Source organism: Meriones unguiculatus, chromosome 3 (genome assembly GCF_030254825.1).
Source record: "Meriones unguiculatus strain TT.TT164.6M chromosome 3, Bangor_MerUng_6.1, whole genome shotgun sequence".
NCBI classification, from domain to species: domain Eukaryota; kingdom Metazoa; phylum Chordata; class Mammalia; order Rodentia; family Muridae; genus Meriones; species Meriones unguiculatus.
The window spans coordinates 74,537,365-74,562,811 of NC_083351.1; the positions used below are offsets into that span (position 1 = coordinate 74,537,365).

Genomic DNA, 25,447 nt, shown 5'->3' on the forward strand with positions numbered 1-25,447 from the left:
ATCCTTTCCCAATCCGTAGGCTGTCATTTTGTTCTGATGACAGTGTTGTTTGCTTTACAGAAGCTTTTCAGTTTCATGAAGTCCCATTTATTGATTGTTGATCTTAGAGCCTGTGCTGTTGGTGTTCTGTTCAGGAGGTTGTCTCCTGTGCCACTGAGTTTAAGGCTCTTCCCCATTTTTTCTTCTAACAGGTTTAGTGTATATGGTTTTATATTGAGGTCTTTGATCCACTTGGACTTTAGTTTTGTGCAGGGTGGTAAGTATGGATCTATGGCATTTTTCTACATGTAGACATCCAGTTAGACCAGCACCATTTGTTGAAGATGCTATCTTTTTTTCCATTGTATAGTTTTGGCATCTTTGTCAAAGGTCAGGTATCCATAAGTGTGTGGGTTTATGTCAGGGTCTTCTCTTTGATTCCATTGATCCACCAGTCTGTTTCTATGCCAGTACCATGCAGTTTTTAGTATTGTTGCTCTATAGTACAGCTTGAGATCAGGGATAGAGATCCCTCCAGAAGGTCTTTTATTGTAGAGGATTGTTTTAGCAATTCTGGGTTTCTTGTTATTTCATATGAAGTTGGGGTATATACTCACTCATAAGTGGATATTAGACATATAATATAGGATAAACCCACTAAAATCTGTATACCTAAAGAAACTGATCAAGAAGGAGGACTCTGGCTAAAATGCTCAATTAGCATCCCGAAAGGCAAGGCAAGGCAAGGCAAGGCAAAGAGGATGGACATCAGAAGAAGGAGAAAACAGGAAACAAGTTAGGAGCCTGCCACAGAGGGCCTCTGAAAGTCTCTGCCCTGCAGACTATCAAAGCAGACGCTGAGACTTATGGCCAACCTTTGGGCAGAGTGCAGGGTATCTTAGGAAAGAAGTGGGAAATAGTAAGATCTGGAGAGGACAGGAGCTCCACAAGGAGAGCAACAGAACCAAAAAATCTGAACACAGGGGTCTTTCCTGAGACTCATACTCCAACCAAGTACCATGCATGGAGATAACCTAGAACCCCTGCACAGATGTAGCCCATGGCAGTTTAGTGTCCAAGTGGGTTCCATAGTAACGGGAATAGGGACTGCCTCTGACATGAACTGATTGGCCTGCTCTTTGATCACTTCCCCCTGAAGGGGGAACATCCTTACCAGGCCACAGAGGAAGATAATACAGCCACTCCTGATGAGACCTGATAGACTAGGGTCAGAAGGAAGGAGAGGAGGACCTCCCCTATCAGTGGACTTGGGGAGGGGCATGCGTGGAGAAGAGGGAGAAAAGGTGGGATTGGGAGGGGAGGAGGGGAGGAGTTCTTGGGGGGATACAAAGTGAATAAAGTTTTATTAATAAAAATTAAAGGGCTGGTGAGATGGCTCAGTGGTTAAGAGCACTGTCTGCTCTTCCAAAGGTCATGAGTTCAATTCCCAGCAACCACATGGTGGCTCACAACCATCTATAATGTGAACTGATTCCCTCTTCTAGCAGGTGTAAATGCAGATAGAACACTCATATAAAATAAATAAATCTTTAAAAAAAATAAAAATTAAAATTAAAATAAAAAATTTTGAAAAAAAAGAGAAAAGAAACACCTATCTAAGAACTATATCCCCAGTCACAGGACTCGGCACAAGGCATCTGAGGACCAAGTTCTCAGCACAAAGGAGATTTATTTGCCACAGAGGGATGAATGGCAGGGACTAAAAGACAGGGACAAGAGACAGAGGACAAGAGAGAAGGAGAAAAAATCTGGGGAGAGGGGAAGGGGTATTTGTCCTGGGAGAGGACAAGGACTGCCTCTGAATAGAGAGGAGATAGACATGGCCCATAGAGAACTGGTAGTTTATAAAAAAAAAAAAAAGGTTAAGGATGAAATGTTTAATTTTAATTAAGTGTTTTAATTAGGTGAGCCAAAGGGGCTTTTGATTGCTGGACTTCAATACTTTGGTAGTCAGCCTTAGGGGGAGGAGTGGCCAAATAAGGAAATAAATTTTGGTGGCTAACTTTAGGAATGTAATCTAATGGGTTTTGGCAAGGCAGAAGGAATAGGGGAGAAGGGCAAGGCCTGCTAGATCCATGTTTGCTACACTCAGGCTGGCTAGAGTCTCTTCACTGCGACCATCCAGTACACAAGGGTGACCATGATAGCCTGCGGCCACACTGTGGTGCTGAGACACAGACAGCACTGCAATGGTAAAGCTACAGGTTGACTGTGCAGATGGAAAGGGCCCCGTAGAAACCTGCGGGGTTTCTATGCAGAAGGTAGCAATACGGCCAAGTGATTAGCAGCCAACAGACAGTCAAGGTTAAATTGAGACTCAGAGATGAACGGGGGTGCCTTGAGGGAGGAGGCCTTAGTCCTAATCGGGCAAGCAGTACATGAACAGTGCATAATCATCTCCCTGGTCGGGTAAAGGTGTCAAGGATACAGCATGTGGGCCCTCCATTGGTCTTGCTTATGATAACCCAGAGATGTAATCAATGTCAGTAGAGATGACCTCAGGCTCTGTCCAGCAGCTGCACGCTTACAAAATCAGTTTACTTACAATGAATCTGTTGCAACTGGATGTATTAGAAGGAATGAATGTGAAAGCACAGTCATGCCTTTTATCTGTCTCTATACATTGCCCGATAACATCTGTGGACATCTGTGTCCTTTTTTCCTGTTTCCCCCCTAATTTCCCACTGTTGTGTAATAGTTCTTTTAAAATTTGAGAGATTTGTTTATTTTATGTGTGGGAATGTTTGCCGGCATGTGTGTCAAAGCCTGCTTTCACATGGCTTATACCAAGGAGAGTTCCTGTCTGTAACTCTCATTGCCATGGGACAACAAACTCGGGACCACTGTTACAAATGGAACCTGATGCCGGTGAAGATCTTAGAACTGTGGGCAAGCTCAACTGGGCAAGAGAGGCCTTGTCACTCTCAAAAATCTTGCCTCAAGACCATGTGCATAATCAATAAATACATAAAATAAAGTAGAAAACACATTTTGGCTTATGGTTCCAGATTTTTCCATCCATGGATTCCTGTCTTCACAGCAGTGGAGCAGAGTACCGTGGTGGTAAGCAGGCTGTTCGTTTCATAATGACCAACCAACCAAACAAACAAATGCCCCACCACCACAACAAAACATAAAACTCCCAAACAAACAAACAAACAAAACCTTCCCCACCACAACAAAACATAAAACCCTCAAACAAAGAAACAAAACCACTACCAAGAAAACAAAAAACAGAATGAGAAGAAGCTTCAAAAAAACATATAGCTTCCTAGGCCGTTGTTCTAATTATCTCTTACAACTGGACAATAGCTCCTAATAGTCACACTACCTTTCAATGCCAAGTTCAACACAGGAACCTCCTGGGAGGATATTTATATTCAATCTGTGACTGTTGGGGTTTCTGAACTTTGGGGCTTGCTCTCCGTTGTAGATAAGGTGACCGCACCATGTCCCATTTGCTCAGACTGGGGATAGCATCTCAGGTGGCCTGCAAAGGTTTCCGTAGAAGTGGTCAGCAGAGACAGTCTCCTAGCTCCCGCTCCTCCCCACGAACAGAGTGGGCTGACAGTAAAGTGCTCAAACGAGAAACACTTTATTGTTAATTCAAGATAAATAACCTTATACAGAGAAAACATCACGCAGGAGTGATAATTCAAATGGAATGGATTAGAATTCTCTGTAGCAGCAAGGTGCCATCTGAAAATGGATTGTCTACTCCAGGAATAAAATGAGTTAAGTCCTCAGACAGATGATTATTCATGTAGGAGGTACTGGTTTACTGGGAACCTATGTACTTTCCTGCCTCTGAGCTGCGTCTAGCTTGATGTCAGCAGCTCTACCGAGAATGTTTACCCAGTTTCTGGATGCCACCCACTGATTAAGTAAAGGAGCCAGTAGGGACATTCCCAAAACCTCAACAAAGCACAACTGAATTTAAAAAAAAAGTGGGATATGAAAAAAATATGACACTGAATAAAAATACTTTTAAAACTAAAGTGATCCTGTGTTATCTAACAGTCTAGAAACACAGGAAGGCTAGGTGTTATGGGAACTAAGAAAAACTCAGTATATATTTTTTAAACTCAATATTTTTAAGCCACTAGTAAGATATGTGCTGTGACTTGAGATTTTTCTCTCACTGGAATTTCTGAATTTGGGCTGGACAATAACTACACACAGAGAAGCTGTAAGCCTCCCTCTTTTCAGGTAAGCCCTCTTTCTTTGAGAATGCATGAGGCAAAGGAGAATATACCAGAACTACCTTCTACCACTTTCCGCAGTTAGGGCAAGCTTGGCATGACGACCTGAGATCTTTGAATGGGCCAAAGCTGTTGACATTGGGGCTGACAGAGAAATTGGCTTACTAATCACTTTCTCATGCTAGAGGCACCCCTCTCCACAAACATCCATACCAAATGAACAATCAATGTCTATAGGCTAGGACAGACGCCTAGTGTCCAGAGTGACACAGGAGGACAGGAATCTCAGTTCTGTTAGTTTCTGTGGCAAACTTGCTTGAGCTTTAGAGTGAAACATCTGCCAGTTTGAGTGTTTGCAGTGTGGTTAGGTTGTGGAAAGGGTCATTCCTCTGGGCTCAGTCTTTACCAGTTAGAATTACCATTTTATCATTAAGCTGTGAAATGAACGCCTACCATAGAAGCAGGTAGCTTTCACCACACCAAACAATTAGGAATCTTGCTTTCTGCTGTTGGTCGGTGAAAGCTGGCAGACTGTGCTGTTCCAGGTGTTTCCCCTGGTGCTCTACTAGGTCCTCTTGAAGGGCCTGAACATAACAGACTCCATTTTGTCACTGGCCTCCATCTTATACATGACCTAAAAGTTACCTCTGCTTCAGAAAAACATGTTTATACTTGTAGAAAGCCACAACATTTCTGAAAATGACCACAAAATGTGCCAACCCTGAAACCGGCAGAACAGAAAACAGGTCAAAATGACCGTTGTTCTTATGCTTACTAAAACAATTATGTTATCATTATGGTTACCAAAATAGTTACTGTAGATGGTTACAGCTTGCCTCTAACCAATCACTATGTAACAAGCTCGCTCTTGCTGAATGTCACCCAACCATGTAACTGCCAAGTCTGGAAGCCCCTTCCCCTTACTAAAAACCCTATAAAACCTAGCTTCTTTCTTGGCTTGGGGCTCCCAGCTTCTGACTACTGTGACAGTTCATTCTGGGAGCCCAAGATTAAGCCTGAATAAAGGCTCTTTGCTTTGTATGCGATTTTTGACTCCCGGTGTGGTTGGTGGTCTTTTGGGGTCTCGTGAAGTTGGCACAGCACTCTCAAGTACAGTACGGCGCATCTAGATCCGCAAAGCTGCTGGAGGTCTACGCTGTCCCAGGAGGCCACAGCACCCTTGGTCATCTTGCTGCTTTTTCTGTACTTGTGTTTTTGTACAAATATCATGTGAGTCTTCCTACCCTCCATCCCCGATTTTTGCCAGTTGTCTTGAGTATCCTGGTTACATACAGAAGTAGGTAAGAAAAGGTTATTAAGGCTACTAAAGATGGCTAGGAATATTTTTTTTAATTTTTAATTTTTTGTATTAATTAGTTTATTTACTTTGTATCCCAGATGTAGCCCCCTCCCTCATTCCCTCCCAATCCCACCCTCCCTTCCTCATCTCTTCCCTGCCCCTCTCTAAGTCTACTGATGGGAGGGGTCCTCCTCCCCTTCCATCTGATCCTAGCTTATCAGGTCTCATCGGGATTGGCTGCAATGTCCTCCTCTGTGGCCTAGCTAGGCTGCTCTTCCCATGGGGGGGTGGAGTGGGGAGGTCAAAGAGCCAGCCACTGAGTTCATGTCAAAGACAGTCCCTGTTCCTCTTTCTTTTTTTTTTTTTTTAAGATTTATTTATTTATTACTTATACAGTACTCTTCCTGCATGTAGGCCTACCCACCAGAAAAGCACTCCAGATCTCTTTACAGATGGTTATGAGCCACCATGGGGTTGCTGGGAATTGAACTCAGGACCTTTGGAAGAACAGCCAGTGTTCTTAACCTCTGAGCCATCTCTCCAGCCCCCCTGTTCCTCTTTCTAGGGAACCCATTTGGATACAGAGCTGCCATGGGCTACATCCAAGTAGGGGTTCTAGGTTATCTCCATGAATGGTCCTTGGTTGGAGTATCAGTCTCAGAAAAGACCCCTGTGCCCAGATATATTTGGGATAATTTGGCTTTGGAATTTCAAAAAGATGTTCTGATCTTTCAACATCATGGAAGTTCAAGTCCCAAAATCAGCTTTGCAAAAGGTTCAGCTGAAGGAGTGATTCTTTCCAGGAATTTTTGTTTATACTGTCACCACTTAGCCCTTAGACCATTTTCTTCCTTCTTTTTTTTTTTTTTTTTTTCACTTAGACCAAATGTTGCAAGATGTTGGTGGTGTTAAGTTTGTAAGACACTAGGGGTGCCACTCTCTCTCAAAGAATAGAGCCGGACTCTGCTGCATGATGGCATATTACAAAACAAGATGGGAAAACTGAGAAGGTCACAGGGGAAAGTAGAGGGAAGGGCTCAGGTGATGGCTTGGTAGGAGGGCACGCAAGTGCCTCGAGCTCTCTCTGAGAAAACCTTCCTTTCAAACTCGCATTAGCCACATACCACTTGGGGCCATCACCAAGTTCTTGGCTCCCTGATGCCTCTATTTCTTCTGTAAAATAGGAATTATGAGATTTTTGAATGCAGTTCGTTCACTCATTCCAAAGCACTTCAAACTGTGTTGGGCATTTCCGTGGCTATGCTCACTAGTTTTTGTCAACGTGACACAAACTGGAGTCACTGAGGAAGAGGGAAGCTCAGTTGAGGAGCTGCCTCCCTCAGATGGCCTGTGGAGGGTTCTCTTGATTAATGAGTCATTGGTGTAAGAGGACCCAGCCCTCCGTGGGTGAAGCCACTGTGGGCAGACAGTGCTGGGTTCTGTAAGTAAGCAAGCAGCATAAGCCGTGGAGGAAGGCAGGAAGCAGCCTTTCTCCATTGTCCATGCTTCAGTTCTGCACCTGGTTCCTGCTTCTGTTTCTGCCATGACTTCCTCTATGATGGCCTGTGATTGAAACACGTAAGGCAAATCAGCCCTTTGCTCTACAAGTTGTTTTTGGCAGTGGTGGTTGACAGAGCAATGGGCAGCATACTACAAGAGTTACTGTTACTGCTTTTTATTGCTTTATCTTTGTAGCTTCAGTGTTAACCAGAGTTTCTGGCATTTAACGAACATTTGGTCAGATCTTGCTCATGAGAGCCATTGTCCTTTGTTTCTCTAAGTCACATTTCCCTGTGACAGTCTGCTCCTTGCTAAACACAAAAATATAAATTCAGCATTGCCTGATTGTGGCCTACATTGAGATAGATGTTAGAGAAAATTGGCTAAAATATGATTCAGGAAGAGTGAGTTTCACACAAGGAAGAGGGAGTCCATCAGGCAATCTCAGCAAGTGAATCAGCTTCAGTATTCCGCATGGAAAGGATAGTCCTCTTCGTTTATTGTGCTGCAACAACAAACACGAAGGAGAAAATAGTGCACTGAAGCAAACATATGATATATTCAGCTCTCCCTGTGCTCTTTCAATCTCTTCCCCAACAAGACATGGAGCGGGTGGCATACATGACCTTCTCCCAAATTATGAGAGGAGTGTAAAGGAAACAATCAACGACCCGGTCATCAGTAAATTGTCATAACGGGGGTTCATAAGCAAGCTGACACACAGCTGAGGGCTCAGAAGCCTTGTCTCTAATTCCCACATCACTGTGAAGTGGGAAGTACTATTGAAGTTGACAGATCGGTTATAAGTATTAACTAAGATACTAATAAAAGCAAAGAGCTTAGAGTGTCTGTTCTAACCTAAACTTGTGTTCACTGAAAGTTTGCTGTAATTAATATTGTCATCCCCACTTTGTAGATAAAAAAAGTCACTCTGTGACATCACCAAGTGTCTACATTTACTTCTGAGGCTGCCGAATGCATGAGCTCCACATCAACTTCTAGCTGATACCCAACAGGCATAATAAACATAATAACAAACCCTTGATTTTACCAAAATGTTAATTCTGCATTTGAGTTGTTCAAGCAAAAGCAAAACAAACAAACAAAACAAAAAAAAACTATATTGAACTGTTAAAAAATTATTTTTGGCAAATTAAATTGACTGCATGCTCCCATGTATCTAGTTGTGGTCTCCCTCATTCTCTCCCCGACACCATTGTCCAGGGCCAGTGGCTGTCATCTTTTCCATGGGTTTTTATAGTAGTCTCTCAATGCACAGGCCATTGTGAATCTTTTAAGACATTTCAAATCATGCCAGCCTCTGCTCAAAATTTCATCATGGCTTGCTTACTCCTCCTTTATACCTAAAAAACCAAAGACTTGTCCATAGTCTGTACTACCTGCATGAGCTTAACCTAAAGTTGCTCAACTTTTTTTTTTTTACAATAAATAACACTTACTCATTCCACTATATTCTCTATCCTTTCTCAAGTCCTCTGAACACGTTACACCAGGACACTTGCAACGCTCGCTGTGATTGCTATTTCCGTAAATATCAATGTTACTCATTTTTTACTTCCTTCAGCTGTATCTTTATCACCAAAGCTTCCCCAGATAGTCATGTGTTACCCAGGGCTCACTACTTCCTGTGCTTTTTGCCCTATTTCATTTTTCTCTATAGCATTTGTTACTCTCTGACATACATATTTGGAGTTACCTCACTTTTCCCCTCTGTAGAATATAAGACTGGGAACAGGAAGTTTATGTGTGATGTCCTTAATACTTAGATCATTCCTGGCGCATAGCACCTGATAGTGAGTTACTGAGGGAATGAGAGCTTGAGAACTTCTAACTCCCACATAGTAATAACTCCTTCCTCAAAAATCTTAGCTCTGTGTGCAATATTCAGAAATTGAACATCAGATAACAGTGTCTTTACTCTTAGTGATTCCCCAGGACTCAAACTCTAATTTTTTACAACTGCCAAAAAAAAAAAAAAAAAAGTATTTGAAGACAAAAGTCTTCCTACAATCTCACATGCCTTCTGTTCTTTTCTACTAATGCTTTAAAAACCTCAGAAAAAGGCCTAATCAACATCCTACCTAACCTGGTACCACTTACACGAACAGGCCACAGGCCCTCCAGTTTCTGTTCAAGCTAAGAATGGCGGCCATCTCCTCATCACTCAACTGGAAGTCAAAGACCTAGAAAAGCAAAAGTTCCAAAAACATCCTTAGTAAGGAACGTGTTGGTGCGAATCTGAAGTTCTAGGCGTTTCCCCTAATATGCCCATGGCCAGCACATTCTCGGAATTAAGAGTACATTATGTGTAGGGTCTAGTGTTCTAAGAGGGAAGAGATTGGGCTTGCAGGTGTGCTAAATGTGTACAATGACTGTGACTCCTCTCAGAGGACAGTTTTCAAGCCCAGTCCATGTATCTACAAGCCAGTCTGCAGGTGGTCAGCACAATGCTTGGCCACAGGGCTTTGCTGGTGCCTGCCCCCGTTCATCCCTGGCCAACTGGTGATCATCTCAGTTCTGGTGGGGCCAGCCTTCTGGCTAAAGAGTTGATAAAGTGCTTGGAAGAAGGGAAGACATATTAGCAATAAAGGGGTGGGATGAGAAGTTGAAGGACAGGGGCCCTTCTTCCCTGTCATCTGTTTCACTGAGGACTATGAGATGAACAGCCAGGTCTTACCTGAATGTTCTCTGCTATGCGGGAGGGTGTCACAGACTTGGGGATCACGGCCACATTCCTCTGGATGTGGAACCGAATCAGAACCTGTGTAGGAAGAAGAGAAGAATGCAGGTGTCCAGTTATCTTCCAGAACTCCTCCTGGCGAAATGACAACTACCTAAGTAGCTCCCTATGGCTTAACAACAATATTAATATTGACAAAGCGCTTCACTGTTGAGGTCATTTCTCAGCTCCCTTCTTGCGTCCCTTGATCCTGGAAACAACACTATGATTTTCCTAGTTAGGAATAAGGAGGGAAGCCTGTAGACATAAGGCTGAGCTCCTGTACAAGTGGCACCTGAACCAAAGCCTGAGGCCTTAGCAGGAGCTGATGGGCAGAGGCAGGCCTTGCTTTGCTGATACCGGCTGTCTATTCTGAGGCTTCCAACAGACAACAGTCCCATTTCTGACTCTCCAAGAGATTAAAAGCAAGCAACACAGTTAGGCACGCAACTACAAAAGTGGATCTTGAGATAAAAGGAAAAACACTCCATTTTACCTGAGCTGTTGTTTTCTTGTGCTTTGCAGCAATCTCTTTGATCTTGGGAATCGCCAGTACTACAGGGTCCTCTGGCTTTGCACTAGAGAAAGAAAGAAAGGTTGCCGGAGTGGAAATCGCCGTGACTACAGCAGGTCAGTGAGCAGCGCTTCCAGGACAGTGTTGAGGCTGAGCATTGCAGCCTTTTCCCTCTGCTAGGCAGGCAGGGGGATCTGAAAACTTTGCGTCTGGCTTTGTGCCTGGCTTCAGGGATGGGCTCTAGTTGCGTTAGCACTTTGAGAAGACTGCACTGCACTGGATGGTGGAAACGGAGTATTCCAGGGGGTCAGATATACTACCATTTTTAAAACATTGTCCCGAAAATCCCAGGGTTGCCAAACACATTGCCATCGGTACACTTTTTCTTGTGCCTCGGGAATTGCGGACTAATATTAGCAACCTGTGAAATGATACTTTTAAGAGTGATAACAGAGCTAGCGCTCTGAAGCCTTACTGAGGTCTGTCTGGGGAGCCCAGAGGGCTGTAGGCTGTAACGGTGATGCCCTTGGAGTGACAGTACTGGATCAGTTTTTCCTGAGTCAGGTAGGGGTGGCATTCAACCTGCCAGAGAGAACACCTCCATTATTAGGGAAGTAGGCCTCTTCCATACAAGAAAAGACAAACAAAGACCAAATACAACCCACTGACAGATGAGCTACAAACCAGACCCAGAGATCTGCCTCCCACCTCCCTGAGCATTCAAAACACTGATCCCTGAAAGATGGCTCGGTCCATTGGCCTCCCAGGGCTGAAGCAGGCACAGAGCAGGACCCTGCACCAAACAGAATGTACCTGGTTGGTCACTGGCTTATGTTTCAGTCCAGGCTTGTTCAGGAGCCTTTCAATCTGGAAGTGGTTGAAGTTGGAGACGCCCAGGGCTTTCACCAGCCCCTGGTCCACCAGTTCCTCCATGCCCTGTCACAGTGAGGAATGTCATTTAGGTGGCTGTAGGAGGATTTGGGGATGCTGGCATATTTAGTGCGTGGATAGGAATGGCTTCTGCATGGTGCGGTTAAGAGAAGCACTGAAGGAGAGTTTTGCTCTAGACAGTAGTGCTGTTACCGCTGCTTTTAGCCCTTCTAATCCCCTCTCCCCAGCTCAGACAAAATGAGGAAGGAGAAGGAAGGTTTTACTTGTTGTCTGTTCTTGACAAAAATGACCTAAATTGAGTGACATGGGTTATCCAGGAGATGGTCACAATGTAAAAAAAAAAAAAAAGTCTCCATGGTCTTTTTGTTTTATACTTTGTGCTCTTAGGGAGTGAGTCTATGGCCTCTTGTGTGCTAGATAGGCAATCCACCATTGTTCTTCAATCCACCGTTGAGCTATGTCTGTAGTGCCAGCCCTTTTACATTTTTTCAATTTTGAGCCAGAGTCTCTTTAAGTTCTACAGGTTGGCCTCGAACTTACTCTGTAGTCCAGACAGAATTTGAAATGTGTTCTTCACGGCTCAGTCTCTAACACAGCTGTGCTTACAGGTAGACAGTAGGGAATGCCTTACAGATATATGGGCCCTGGCAGGGGCACTTGGTCTAGACCTGGGTGACCTCTCATCTGACCCACTGGCCACTTGTCCAACACAAATTACATCCATCCAAGGATCTGGGGTTTATTTATTTATTACCTAAATACAATGAGCTTGTTCTGAACACTCCCAAAGGTAATTATGCAACCTGATAGGGACAGCCACATCATGAACATAAATTTATAACTCATCCATTCTAAGTTCCTGTCTATATTCTGTTGCCAGAATGTAAACATATACAATGTTCCTCCTGCTGGAGACTGTTACAGCCAAGTGCAAGTGCTAGGGTTTCTATCGCTGAACCACCAGCATCAGTGCTAGGCTGCCTCAGCTTACTTGACATCAATTCGCATAGGGATGAGGTAGAAAAGGAAGGAATCATCTGATCCCTGGAGAGTCATCAGAAGGAGAGTTTAAATTGGGCCTGAAAAGAAAAATTAATCTCCCTCTCCCTCTCCCTCTCCCTCTCCCTCTCCCTCTCCCTCTCCCTCTCCCTCTCCCTCTCCCTCTCCCTCTTAACATGAAGGTAGTAAATGAACATGAAATTAAATGTACATGAAAGTAAATGAAATTAACATGAAGGTAGTAAATGAACAGATGAGGGGGCAGGAGCAAGGGCTTAGAGACAGGCACAGCAGGGTGTGTTCAGCTGGCATGCGGTGTCTCCTCTTTGGCTACAACTTGGAGTACTCTGACAGGTCTGAAAGAAATAGATGTCTAGGCTCCACTCCCTGGCTTCTGAGGATTTCTCTAGGGGTACAACGTAGGCATTGGGATGTTTAAATTCCTCTAGAGATTCTGATGACAAAGTTAAAAACCACAGCATGCATGGATGAGGAAGGATTTTACTAGCCGGGTAGTTTAACGTTGGTGAGACAAAGGCCAGTGGGCAATGAGATACTGTGGTGTTCTTCAGGTTTGGAATGACAGTGATTCTCCTTTGCCTTTTTCAGATGGTGTTCCCTAGAGTTTGTATATCGTGGGTCCACAGAACTGTCACATTGCTGACTATGAAGTCTCAAACCCTTGGACAAATGGCTGAGATGCCTATTTAACCTGGCCACCAGGTTCTCCCAGAATCCCTCAGTCTGTACCTGTTACAGGGTATGGCTGGCATACCTTACCCTTAACCCCAAACTCTCCAGCTCAAGGGCTGGACGGCTCCTCCCCGACGTTCTTCCCTATGTAATTCAGCCATTTTGGTTACCCACCCTCTTACATTTTCCTTCTTGGCTACTTACTGCACCTGGTTTACCTCTCTCCCCCTTCCCTTCCTCTCCACCCTCTCCCACATGGCTCAGGGTCCAGTCCATTCCGGACCTTTCTAAATGTCTCTGCCTCTGCCTATGTCTTCTTTTTATCTATAATAAACTTTCTCCTCCACCCTACCTGGGAGCAGTCATGTCCTTCCTTTCTATCTTTTTTTTTTTTATTCACTGACACACTCAGTCCTGTCAGTCAGAGCTTCTGACTTGGTTTGTATTGGATTTCTGTGGATCCATAGATTTGTTGCATTGCTGTCATACTTAGTCCTGTTGGTGTCTATCAGAGCCTCTGACTTGAAGCAAGATATTTTTTGTTTCTGAAAGTGTTTCATGGGACCAGGGGAATGTCTCTGTTGGTAAAGGTCCTTGCTGCCAAGCCAGACACTCTCAGTTTTTTCCTGGAATCTATATGGTAGAAGGAAAGAAGGTACTTCTGATAGCTGTCCTCTGACCTTCCCAAGTACTTCCACGTCCACCACTTTAAAGGGGAAAAGGAGACCTGGAAAATAATAATCCTGAAATTGTAAACGAAGCACTTGAGCTTTTTCATGCCAGAGTGAAGTCTCTGAAGGAGCCTGAAAGAGGATTTCTAACCCTGAGCACACTTGGCGAATCTGGAACCTACCTCCCAGGCATCCAAGAATGTGGATTTACTCATGAGAGCTTTGCCTTTATCATCTGTGGGTAATATTTCATTCCCAGCCTGTAAGTGAAAAACAAAGAGCTCACTAGAATATGCATGTAGATGCCTGAGCCCCTGCAGAAATGGCTCAGGACAGTGAAAACAGAAATACCCTTGCCTTCACAGCACTTGGTCAAACTCTGGAGAGCTCACATAAAAACAGTAATCCTCAATACAATGTCTGTATCAATCTACCATGGGATGTGAGTTTCTTATTTCTGGTAATGCTGGATTGGCTCCAAATCCATTAGCATATTAAAGTAGCCATCATTATCATCATGGAAATTAACCAATTTTTAATTTCAAGGTCACTAGACAAAGGTTACATTAGAAGAACATGGGTATCTGGGGAAGAGAATAGCCAACTTCTTCTAACCTTGCAGCCTTGAGAAGGCTGGAGTTCTGGAGACCGTGAAGGTAACAGAATGAGAATTCACATTCCCCAAATTCTTAGGAGTAGAGCCCCAGACACTTGATAGTAATTGTTCAGGTTCAACTGCCTAACACCGATATCACCATACTTGGAGGTCGCCCCTGGGCATACTTTGGTTAATAAGGAATTATGCAAGATTATCTCTAGACATTCTGCCTAGGGCACTCCTGGGCATGGATTTAACAGGAAGGTGACTGGCCGATTGCAGCTTATCTGAGCTGATGGCATAAATTATTGTTTCTTTCAAACACAGTTGCAAAAAACCAAGCATGTGGCTCACCAAGTACTACCTGGTACTGTAATCTCTACTCCTCAACAGTGTCTCTTCTGCCCTGCACAAGATCTTCTGGGGACCAGAGAGATGACTCAGCAGATAAGAGCACTTTTTGCTCTTTCAGAGGACCCAAGTTTGGTTCCCAGCACCCATGTGGTGTTTAACAACTATTCGTAATTCCAGTTCCCAGACACCCCATGCTCTCTTCTGATCTTCACAGGCACCAAGCATGGACATGGTGCACATACATACATACATATAGACAAAACACTCATGCACAGAAAATAGATTTAAAAAAATCTCCTGCTTCATTCCTTCATTCCAGTGTCACAGTCTTGGCACAGAACCCATTTGGTGGCATCTCCCAGAAGATAGAGATGAGGCAAAGAACAGCTCAAACCTGAAGTCCCTGTGGCCAGTGAATTAGATACAGGTCCAGATAGTCCAGTTTCAGATCTGAGAGGGTTTTCTGAAAGGCTTTCTTCACCAGGCTTTTCTCAAAGAAGGTGGCCCACAGCTGCAAGATGTGACAAGGAGACAATAGGACTAGGGAGAGAAGGGCCAGCCACCGTCACTCTCCCTGCTCTGGGATTTGTAAACCCTAGGACAAGCCATTCATTCATAATACACCAAATAAGAAATGCACCTCAGTGGGTCTTCAGCTCACAGCAGGTCATTTCCTAACTGTTCTTCTATGCTCTTGGTATGCTTTTTGCTTCTTGGGTCACTTAACATAGTTACCCACTGCCTAAAATGTTATGCCTTTCTGCGGCTCTCATTTTTCAGAGGGCAAGAGCTGTTTCTGGCTCTTAGAGTTCAAGCTCTGGCCCTTTTAGTCCTCCCTCAGCTCCAGGCCTGTCAGGTCCTGTGATGAATGACAATGAGTATATATAGTTGTAGCCACTCCAACATTGTGTGTGTTTGCATGTGGAAATCTACCTAGAGCTGCAATGAAGACAGGGAAAGGGGCTAGGAGACATACAGGTATATAGGAAATAGCTAATAAGTTCTTGAACCTGGCCATACAGAGATACTTGTACCTGCCTCAAATTCATGTCCACCAAGTGAGTCACCGTACCTTGCTAACAATGAAGAGGTCTTCCCGCTTCACAGCCTTCTCTTTGATCTTCTCTTGGATCCCTTCTCCCACTTCGTTCTCATTCTGATACACATAGGCACAGTCGATGTGGCGATACCCAGCATCAATGGCTGCCTTCACAGCTTCCTTGACTTTGCCTGGGGGAGACTGAAAGGCAATAGAAAAGACCATTAGATGTTCCCAAAGCCCCCATCTTAAAGGCTCCACATAGACCAGATTCTCAAAACCATAGCATTTCTGGAGTTCCATTTCCAAGTGAACATTGGAGAGGAAGACATACACTGGGAAACTTTTCAAAGGAAAAAAAAAGATTAATTTATTTCATTAGATGTTTAGGTTAGCATATGAAGTGATGGATTTCATCATGGCATCTTAATACATGTCACTGCAATGATCATCACCCATGTCCTAGTCTAGTCCAGGTTGATCTTGAAGTGTCTCCGGTTTCTGAGAGTGACAGATGGCTCGCCTTGCAATGTGCTAAAGGCCAGGCTGAAAACTAGATTCTCAAGAGACCAAAAGGAATTCTCAGATGCCAGACACTAAGAAGGATCTCAAAAACCATTATAGCAACCTAATTTGAACTGTACTATGGTACAGTATGAGGCTGAGTGGATTCCTCAATTTCTCTAAACCCTGACAGCAAAACACAGCAACAGTTATGAGCTGGCCCCAGGAGGCCTTTGTGTTGCTCGCTGGCCACAAGATTGTGAAGTTTTTTGCATATCACCTGGAACTTAGTATGCCTGGGTGGATGCAACCCAATATGCAATCACTGTTTCCGAAAAAAGAAGAAACAGAAAGCTGTTAAGTAGGCACCTCCTCCTTTTGTACCAGGTTTTAAACCTAACATATCCTTTATAACAGTAGATTCTCTCCCCACTGATAAAAAAAAAAGAAGACAAAGCAAGAGAAGAGAATATTTGAAATGTCATCTTCTGTCCTAACCTAGCCTAGCCAGGCATTGGTTTAGGAAAATAAGTGCTGAGAACTCATGTCTCTGTGGAGTATAGTGCTACATGCCTGTAATCCCACTGTGAGAGGCACAATGCAGAAGGGGCATGGCTTTACGGCCAGCCTGGGCATATTACCATTGTATTCAAAACACAACAACATCTTGCTGGATTTGTTAGCCCATGTTTGCAATCCTAGCATTTGGGAAGTAGAGAGTAGGTGAATCAAGGTCAGTCACACCCACATAATGAGTTATAGGCCAACCTGGGCTACATAAGACACTCAAACAATAGCAAATAAATAATGCTTCATCTCTCACAAAAATCCAAAGATTTTTTTTTTTTTTTTAAGTATCAAACCCCGAGAAGCACATAAAGCAGAGGTCACTAGCTATGCGGTCATGGGGACAAAGAATTGGTAGAAGCTCAAACACACTGGGGTCCAGGCCCAGAGCATGACCCTCTTGTATATTCACTCATGAGCACAGCATCCTTCCAGTAGCACCTTGACCCCTTTACAGTATTTAGATCTGCTTTAGAAAGTCTGAAAGTTTATCTCTTCTAAATTTATCCGTGGTGAGTGTATTCCCTGGAGATTTGTGATCACCTGCTACCTTGATGGAATGTGGAATTTCTAATCTGGTTACAAGTCTCAGTACTCTAGGAAGATTCCAGTCTAGTCGGGAAACAAAGAGAAACCCTACCCATTGTGAAAAGAAGAAAGGAGAAACAGAGGAGGAAGACTGACAACGAGTCTCTGAGACAGGAGAGATGGGTGCCCAAACCACTCCTGATCCAGGGATGAAGAAGACACCTCAAGAAACTGAGGCAAGGGGGTTACTCCAAGCTCTCCTAAGGTCAGTTTAGGTTCCAGAATAAGGCCCTGTCTCAAGAAACCAAAATCAAAACTAAAAACTGCTCCTGGAAACAGCTTTAGCTTTAATTTTAGCTTTAAAAAGCTAAAATTAACTAAAAATAGCTCCTGGCTACTGTCATGTTATCACTTGAGAGAAAATGCAAAGAAGGTAGAGTTAGAAGATGATGGAATAAAGTCAGACTTGTCCCAATATTTCCTGGGAAATCTGCTTCGATGAGCAATAGGATGGAGCCATGGAACAACTTGCCAGCAGAGATTAACACACCTGGGGCAGATCCTGAGCTGACTCCCAGAGCTCAGGCTCTGTGGTCCCCATGCTGCTCAGAGCTTAATGTGTGTGGGAATCACTCAGAGTTTTGGTAAAGTGCAAGGGTCAGTTCTGTTCAGCCTGGGCTGGGGCCTAAGATTCTGCCTTTCTAACAGGCTCCCGGGCCACTTTTATCTTTGGTCTTCTTTTATTATGAGCAGAAGAGGGAGCAAGGCCATTCAGAACTCTATGCTCTCTCCCAGTCATTCAGAAGAGCCTCTGACTTCCAAGGAGAAGCTTTCTAAAAGAGTAACTACCCTGAAAATAGTTTTCTCTCTAAAGTATAGTACCAACTTAAACCTGATACCAGCCATGGAAGCTATTGTCATTTCTGGGAAAGGCTTATCTTGGAACTTTCCAACCCAAAGCAGCCCCAGATGAAAGGGCATTAGGGTTCCAAACCCAAGGCAGATGCTGTGCAAAGAAGGGAAAATGACAAGACCCCTTCCCCTCAAAGGCAGCAGGTGTCCCAGGATTGCACACTCACCTTCCAGGTGCCCAGGCCCACAATGGGCATCTTGACTTTGGTACTGAGCTCCACGAAAGTGGCCATGGTTGCTGCAGAGACTTCTCTGAGAGAGCAGATGAAAGGCCTGCTTCCTCAATAAGAAGTCTGGTGAAGTTTTTATTTCCTAGACAAAGGAGGTGGGCTCTTATGGCACTGGCAAGCAGCCACAGCCAAGGGTTGGGGCACTAGAACAAGGGTTTGTTCCAGTCTTTTGTTAGACTGATTAATGTGTCCAAAGATTAAACGCTGCACAGTGCAAACGCCACTGGTACAGAATGTGTGGTTTCCTGGAAGTGAGGCTCAGAGTTCTGTGAACCTTAACAACATGGTTGAAAGGTCATCCGAGATAGGTTGGTCAGCTTATTTGTGAAGGGACATTGCCATGTGAGTGACTATAACTCTAGTGAACTGTGTGGTGTTCAAGCTGTTTGAGGGAAATGTCAAGGAAAAATGAGACGTCTTACAGTAATTATTTTGAAGCAGATTGTCCTTGACCAGAGAATTAGGAACAAGGACATCTGTTACAGAGGAAACTGACAAGTGACCTAGTGGAAGGGTATTTATTTATTATTTATAGTTATCTTTTGTAGGTCGTGGACACCTTTGTGCCAGGTTGTGGTTTTGGAAAATGTCTGCAATTTAATTTGTATTAATGCAATTTCTGTCAGATTGTTAGGCAAAGATTTCCCTGAGGATGAAAATTACCTGCTAAATCATTTGGACAAAATCTTTTACTAATAAAATGCTCTTCCTTTTCTTCATTTCTCCTTTCTTTTCTTTTCTTTCCATCTCCATTTCTACTTTTTCTTCCTTCCTCTTATTCTTTTCTTTCAGATTTGGGATTTAACCAATTGTATTTATGATGAAGCTTTAAAAATTGTGCCTGGTTTTTAAAAACTTTTGTGATCATAAAATGTCATGTACTCAACTATGAAAAAATATGAAAAACAAGGTTGTTTATGAAGGTGAGAATATAAAGCACAATTATTCTCATCACTCAAATTGCCATTCCCAGGGCTATTTTCTTCTGTGTTTGCATATGTGTTATCAATACTTTCTCTGAGCATATGTCTCTTAGTTCTTATAAATTATATATAAATTAACTTTATAAAACAAACTTTTCAAGCATTAATAATAAGTCATTTCAATTTATTTATTTTTACTTTGTGTGTGTCCATCATGTATGTGCAGGTTCTTTTATAGTCCATAAGAGGATTGGAGCTTTACAGGTAGTTGTGAGTCACTGGATGTACGTGCTAGGAATTGAACTTGCAGCCTTTGTTAGAACAGCCTTTTCTCATAACTGCTGAACCTTCCTTCCAGCCCTAAAACACCATTTCAAAAATACTTTTACAACAAACATTTTAATGGTTATAAAAGGTTTGGTTTTGTGCACATTTATTTGGCCATTTCCACTGTTCTTAGATATTTAGTTGGTTTTCAGTTGGTTTATAAGAGGAATAAGCAATATTTCAACAAACCTCTGTGAATGTACCTCTGAACTGGATAGCCTCTGATCACCACCTGAAGATGTGACAACCTCTGAATCCTATGGAAGAGCTCTCTCTGCTTTCCTGTAGTCCACCTACTAATGACTCCACCTGTATAACTGCTGGCGTTTTTGATTTGTGGCTTTGTTTTTTATCTTTTAAGATTTATTTTTATTTCTAAATTGTGTGTGTGCAGGTGCCCTTGGAGGCTACAAGAGAGCATCAGGTCCTGTGGAGCCCAAAGTATAGGCAGTTGTGAACTCTACTATGGGTGCCAGGAATCAAACTCAGGTCCTCTGCAAAAGCAGCATTGCTCTTAACAACTGAGCCATCCCTCCTGAACCTATTTATTTACTTGATACAGGGACTCATGTGCCCCAGAATGACCAAGAACTTATCATGTAACTCAGGGTGACCTTAAAATTTTGATGTTCTTACCTTTACTTCTCAAGTGCTGAGGTCATAAGCATGTATCGCCATGATTGTTTTTGGGGTGCTGGAGAGTGATCCTAGGCCTTCATACATGCTACACCCCATCTCTTAAGGTCTCCACTGCTCTGCAATGGAGTGTTGTGGGGTTTGCTTAAGTCCAGCATAATTCAAACATCAGGTCAATGCAGATGACATAAATTTATTATACTCAAGCCACTATTGATCTGTCAGGGCAGAACAGACTCAGGAGCTGAACTGTGACCCTGAAGGGATGTTGTTCAGAGTATTTAAAGGATAAAACTAGAAAGCAAGGAGGACCAGGGTGGGCTGTAGCCTTGTCCAATCATATTTTGACATAAGGGGTTGAGCAAGGAAGTTTTCAACAACAGGAGAAGAGTAGGCTCCTGGGCCTGGGAACATGAACTTAATTTGGCCTTGCCAGTAAGATGGAGAAGTTGTCTTGGAGGTGGCTGGACTTAGACAATGGTTTCCTTACAATAGAAGCTGTTAAGCAATTGAGAAGTCCCAGCTTTCTTAGGGACCTTATTTTCTCCCTATGGTTAAATGTAGTCTGAAAACAAAATGGTAGTACTTAGAATAAGTTTCTTTGGCTTGTTCCCAACAAGAGAAAAATTTAAAGCAAATTCTCTAATACCTGGGCCTTCTAAACCCATACTGTTGCAGGGATCCTAAAGGAAAAAGCTTTTAGAGTCCAAAGATATCTTAAATTGACCCTGGCTCTGTGTTGGTGTATCCTAACAGCAGCCAGCTAGAGTGTATTTTGTGTCATAACCCGCCCCCACTCACACCATATCAAAGCCATATGTTAGCATTTATGCCGTGGATTCTTTCTGAAGACTTCTGTCTTAGAGTTTCTATTGCTGTGAAGAACACCATGGCCATGGCGACTCTTATAAAGGAAAGCATTAAACTGGGGTTGACTTACAGTGCAGAAATGTAACCCATTGTCATGATGGCAAGAAGCATGGCAGCATGCAGGCAGATATGGTCCTGGAGAGGTAGCTGAGTGTTCTTCATCTGGATCCAAAGGCACCAGGAAGAGAATAAAGGGACTCTGCTCTGCCCAGCTCAAGCGTGGCAGGCCTTGGGTTTGACAGGCCTTGCCCTTTTCCTCTAGTCCCTCAGATCTTGCTAAAAACAGAAACAAAAACAAAACAAAAAAAAAAACAAAAAACTAAATTACATTCCTAAATATAGCCTCGAAGGTCTATTCTCTTATTAGGCCCTTCCTTCTCTTGAGGCTGACCACCAAGGTCTAGCTATCAAAGTACTGAAGTCCAGCAATCAAAAGCTCCATTTGGCTCACCTAATTAACATGCCCAATTAAAACTAACCACCTCATCCTAAAACAGGGCTTCCTATGTTACCTTTATAAACTACCATTTTCCTGTGGGACATGTCTATCTCCTCTCCATCGAGGGTCAGTCCTTTGACCCTCAGCACAAATACTCCTCCTCCCTTTCCCTTGTTCCTTTCCCCTCTTCCTTTTTCCTCTATTACCTGTTTTTGTCTCTTATCCCCTGTCCTCTGTCAATCTGGGGCAAATAGATCTCCTTTGTGCTGATAACCTGAGCTGATACTTTTCTTTTCAGAGAGTGAGCCACTAGGCCTGACTTGAGCCTCAAAGCCCAACCCTAGTGACACACTTCCTCCAAGAAGGCCACAAGATCAAACTGACAAGATCAAACCTCCAATAATGCTAACCCTTATGATCCCTATGAGTCTATGGGAACCATTTTTCATTTAGAATGACACAGCTTCTCTGTCCTCTCCACCCCCACTTTTGTGGTAGCCATCTCTGTCTCTGAATCTAGCCTCAGTTTAAGCTTCTCCCAGTGAAGCTCTTCTCCAGGTTCTAAAGGAAAGCTTAGCAAAGGGCCTTGTTCTGCTGCTTTTGATATATGATCATTTCTTTCAAATGCTCTCCCCGCTCAAGACCATGGCATTGGGACCCTTTTCCTAATAAGGATAATTCCTGGAAAGTAATTACTTTCCAGCAACTGCTGTCACTTGGTCGTCATAGTTAGCAGAAAGCAGCTTATCTCACTTAGGCCTTTTGTCCATTTCCTGTTGTCTGCGTAAATTTTCTCCTTGTGTTCTACTTTCCTGAGAAACATTCCAAGCCAGGAGCTTTCTCAGTTCATCATGAAGATAACTTTTTTTCTTTTTGTAAATACAGTTGAAGATATTTGTCACATGAAGAAAGGGTGTAACGTTTTTGCCAGGCAATGTCTACTTTTCTGCTACATTTCTAGCTGCTGGGATAAAATAACAGCTCTGAAAAAAAAAAAAAAACCCAAACTATTCTGCTTTAAGGAAAACAGGATTTTATTCTGAGCCAAATGTGAATGCCCTGTGATTAATGACAATCTAAGAATGACCATGGCTGTGACAGAAATTTACATTTTGCCTTTGCCAAAAAGCAAATGTCATTCTTTTGATACCACGTATTTTAAAAAGTCAAGGTCCTCCCAGGCAATAGGCAAAGAGACACCTTGGTGGTGATAGTGTTCTTCTATCAGCCAGAGGCAGAGCAGATGGCCGTCCTTTGTACCTCTTAGCTTGATGCTTGGCTTGGTAATCAAACCTAGCAGAGCAAATCCAGGCAGCACAGTGTAGCAGGGGGAAGACAGACAGAGACTTGCAGACAGCCTGCCACCACTGTCATGCCCCAGCACTTTGCACAGGCAGGCTATAGACACCTTGCTTGCCACCACAACATGCAGGATTGTCACACAGGGGCCCAACAGCTGTGTTTCCATCTTGTAGCAGAAGCCATCACATTGCCTAGGTGTGTACAGATGGGAGAGAGAGAGAAGTGGAACGGCTTAAGCATTATGAAGAGAGATGGAACCTGAGACTCCAGGGTAGAGAGGACTAGGCTGCTGTGAGTGGCAGCCCTGCCACCTGGGGCCTGAATCCTGGCCTGAGCCAGTGCTGAGGGCCATGTCTGAGCCCATAGCAATAGCTGTGTACCGGCAGGGCTCTGTAGCTCATATTACCACTAGAAAACATGAGCACATTCCCTGACCAGCGCAGCTGTCAAGGACCACATAGATGTCCAGGGGCTGTCCAGAACTGGTCTTGCCCCTCACTGGCTGCAACATTCTAGAGAGCTGGCCCCACCTCTCACTGGAAGCAGCAGTCAAAGGAGAGAGCCCTGATCTTCTCCCAGGCAGCACAGTGGAGTGGGCCCTAGGCCCAGGAGTACGAGTGAGCCTACTCCAAGGCCATGGAGCTCCTACTCCATGGGAGAGCTGAGCTGCCACTCATATGTCTGAGCGGGGCAGGGGAGGGATGCAATTAGGAGAGCTGACCCAGGGGACACGGGAGCAGGAGGTAAGCTGGCCCAGCCTCTTGCCAGCTGCTGCATTTGGGATAAGTTTCTTTTGCTTGTTCCCAACAATGAGCTGCCTGATGTGGGTGGAAGGAACTGAACTCCAGTCCTTCGAAAGAGCACTGTGCATTAACTTCTGAGTGTACGCTTTCATTAAAGACTGCTGGAAGTTGGATCTCCTCTAACCCCTTCTCCATTTATCACCCTAGTATCATCCAGGAGTACTATATTTATATCATTCCTACCCTACCTTTCTCCCTGCTCCTACTTCTCCCATCTACCCCCATTTTTCTCAAATTCATGGCCTCTTTTTTTTTAAAATTCACACACGTATATACTATTACATAATGCACACACGTACACATAAAAATATATATATATATAAACTTACTGAGTCCATTTAGTGTTGCTCATATATATGTGTGTTTAAATCTCACCACTTGGGAGTGGATGACATATTAAGGGCTCATTCTTGAATAAGACTGATTCTTTTCCAGCAACCATTGGTTTCATGTAGCATTTTGTCTAAGGGGCAAGGCCCTGTGAGATTTCCCCCATTCAGATTGGTACGGTGATTGGTGATGTCATTATGCAGAATAGAAGAAAATGCCTCAGAAAAGTTTTAGCTTCATGAAGTCCCCAAAAGCACCACACAGATTCCCAGACACTGTAAGTCTTCAGAGTCTGAAAACATCAGCTCACTGTATTAACTAAAACACTAGATAGGTAAGCCATCCACTCCTCATTCAGTGCAGGGATGAGATTATTCTACTCTAGAAACTAAGATTTCTTTTGTTGTTGTTTTGTTTTTCAAGACCAGGTTTCTGGGCGTATAACTCACTTTGTAGACCAGGCTGGACTCGAACTCTCAGAGATCTGCCTGCCTTTGCCTCCCTGAGAGCTGGGATTACTGGCTTGTACCACTGTACCGAGCTGAAAGTAGGATTTCTTAATCATTAACTAGAACGTCAATAATTTTTATTGTTTTTGTTATCTTTGAAGCTCTGGCTGTTCTAGAACTTGCTATGTAGAGCAGGATGGCCTCCAGAAGTTCCACAATCTTGAGAGTATCACCAGCTATTAATATTTGAATGATTCCCCTACAAAGAGACTCCCTTGAAAATATTAAAACTGAGTCATCAAAGTTGATCTATTTTTTATGAAGTTTAAATTTCAGATTGCCCAAAGAGTAACTCTTTGTTTCATAAACCAAGAAGCAAAATTGAATTTAGTTTTGAGACAGGGTCTCTCTACATAACCCTGGCTCTCCTGAAACTCACTACATAAACTAGGCTGGCTTCAGACTCACAGAGATGAACTTGCTTCCCAGGTGGTGGGTTTAAAGGCATGCGCCACCATGCCTGGAAGAAATTCTATTTAAAAGCTGTTGTTAGTTTTTTCTTTTTTCTTTTTTTCTCAGCTCCACAGAGTCACATGTAGTCCATGATGGCTTTGAACCAGATATATACCTGAGGATGAACTTAAGAGTCTTAATCCTCATGCGTCTACATTCTACATACTGGATTCCTGATGTGAGTCTGTTTCCTATCTTTATATTATCTCTTTCCAAGTATGTCCTGTAGCTAGCATAAAAACTCATTCATGAAAAATGTACATTTTTTTTTTCCTTTTGGTTTTTCAAGACAGGGTTTCTCTGGACTCGAATTATAGACCAGGCTGACCTCAAATCCACCGAGATCCACCTGCCTCTACCTCCCCAAATGCTGAGATTACAGGCATGTGTTAGCATGCCCAGCTGATGTCCATATTTTAACGTTGTAAACCCAGAATACCTCTGTGCCTCTTAGTGCCCTGATGATGGGTCATTTCTATTTCATTAGGATTATTGTTCCATTGTCTGTATGTATCATATTTAAATTTTATTCATGTGTGGGTACATTTAGAGACCAGAAGAGAGCATCCCAATTTCCTGGACCTGGAATTACTGAGCAGGTGTGAGACTCCAG

The 25,447-nt window shown here is 43.4% G+C and overlaps 1 protein-coding gene across 1 annotated transcript; it reads right to left on the reverse strand.

Annotated features, from left to right (window-relative positions):
• Positions 1 to 5,851: 5,851 nt before the first annotated feature.
• On the reverse strand, positions 5,852 to 18,472 carry LOC110547521 (aldo-keto reductase family 1 member B7). Its single transcript, XM_021635121.2, has 10 exons — positions 18,180 to 18,472; positions 15,535 to 15,702; positions 14,857 to 14,973; positions 13,693 to 13,770; positions 11,070 to 11,192; positions 10,732 to 10,838; positions 10,239 to 10,320; positions 9,701 to 9,784; positions 9,124 to 9,206; positions 5,852 to 7,507 (listed from the first exon to the last, which is right to left on the reverse strand). The coding sequence occupies exons 1-10, from the start codon at positions 18,243 to 18,245 to the stop codon at positions 7,465 to 7,467; spliced, it is 951 nt and encodes a 316-aa protein (XP_021490796.1). The 5' UTR covers positions 18,246 to 18,472; the 3' UTR covers positions 5,852 to 7,464.
• Positions 18,473 to 25,447: the final 6,975 nt, after the last annotated feature.

Excerpts from the sequence above, each read along its gene's own strand:
- LOC110547521 (XM_021635121.2), bottom strand. The coding sequence starts at position 18,245 with ATGGCCACTTTCGTGGAGCTCAGTACCAAAGTCAAGATGCCCATTGTG. Across the intron at positions 13,771-14,856 it reads ACTGGCCACAGGGACTTCAG|GCTGGGAATGAAATATTACC; the intron begins GTTTGAGCTGTT and ends TTTCACTTACAG. Across the intron at positions 11,193-13,692 it reads CATTCTTGGATGCCTGGGAG|GGCATGGAGGAACTGGTGGA; the intron begins GTAGGTTCCAGA and ends TCACTGTGACAG.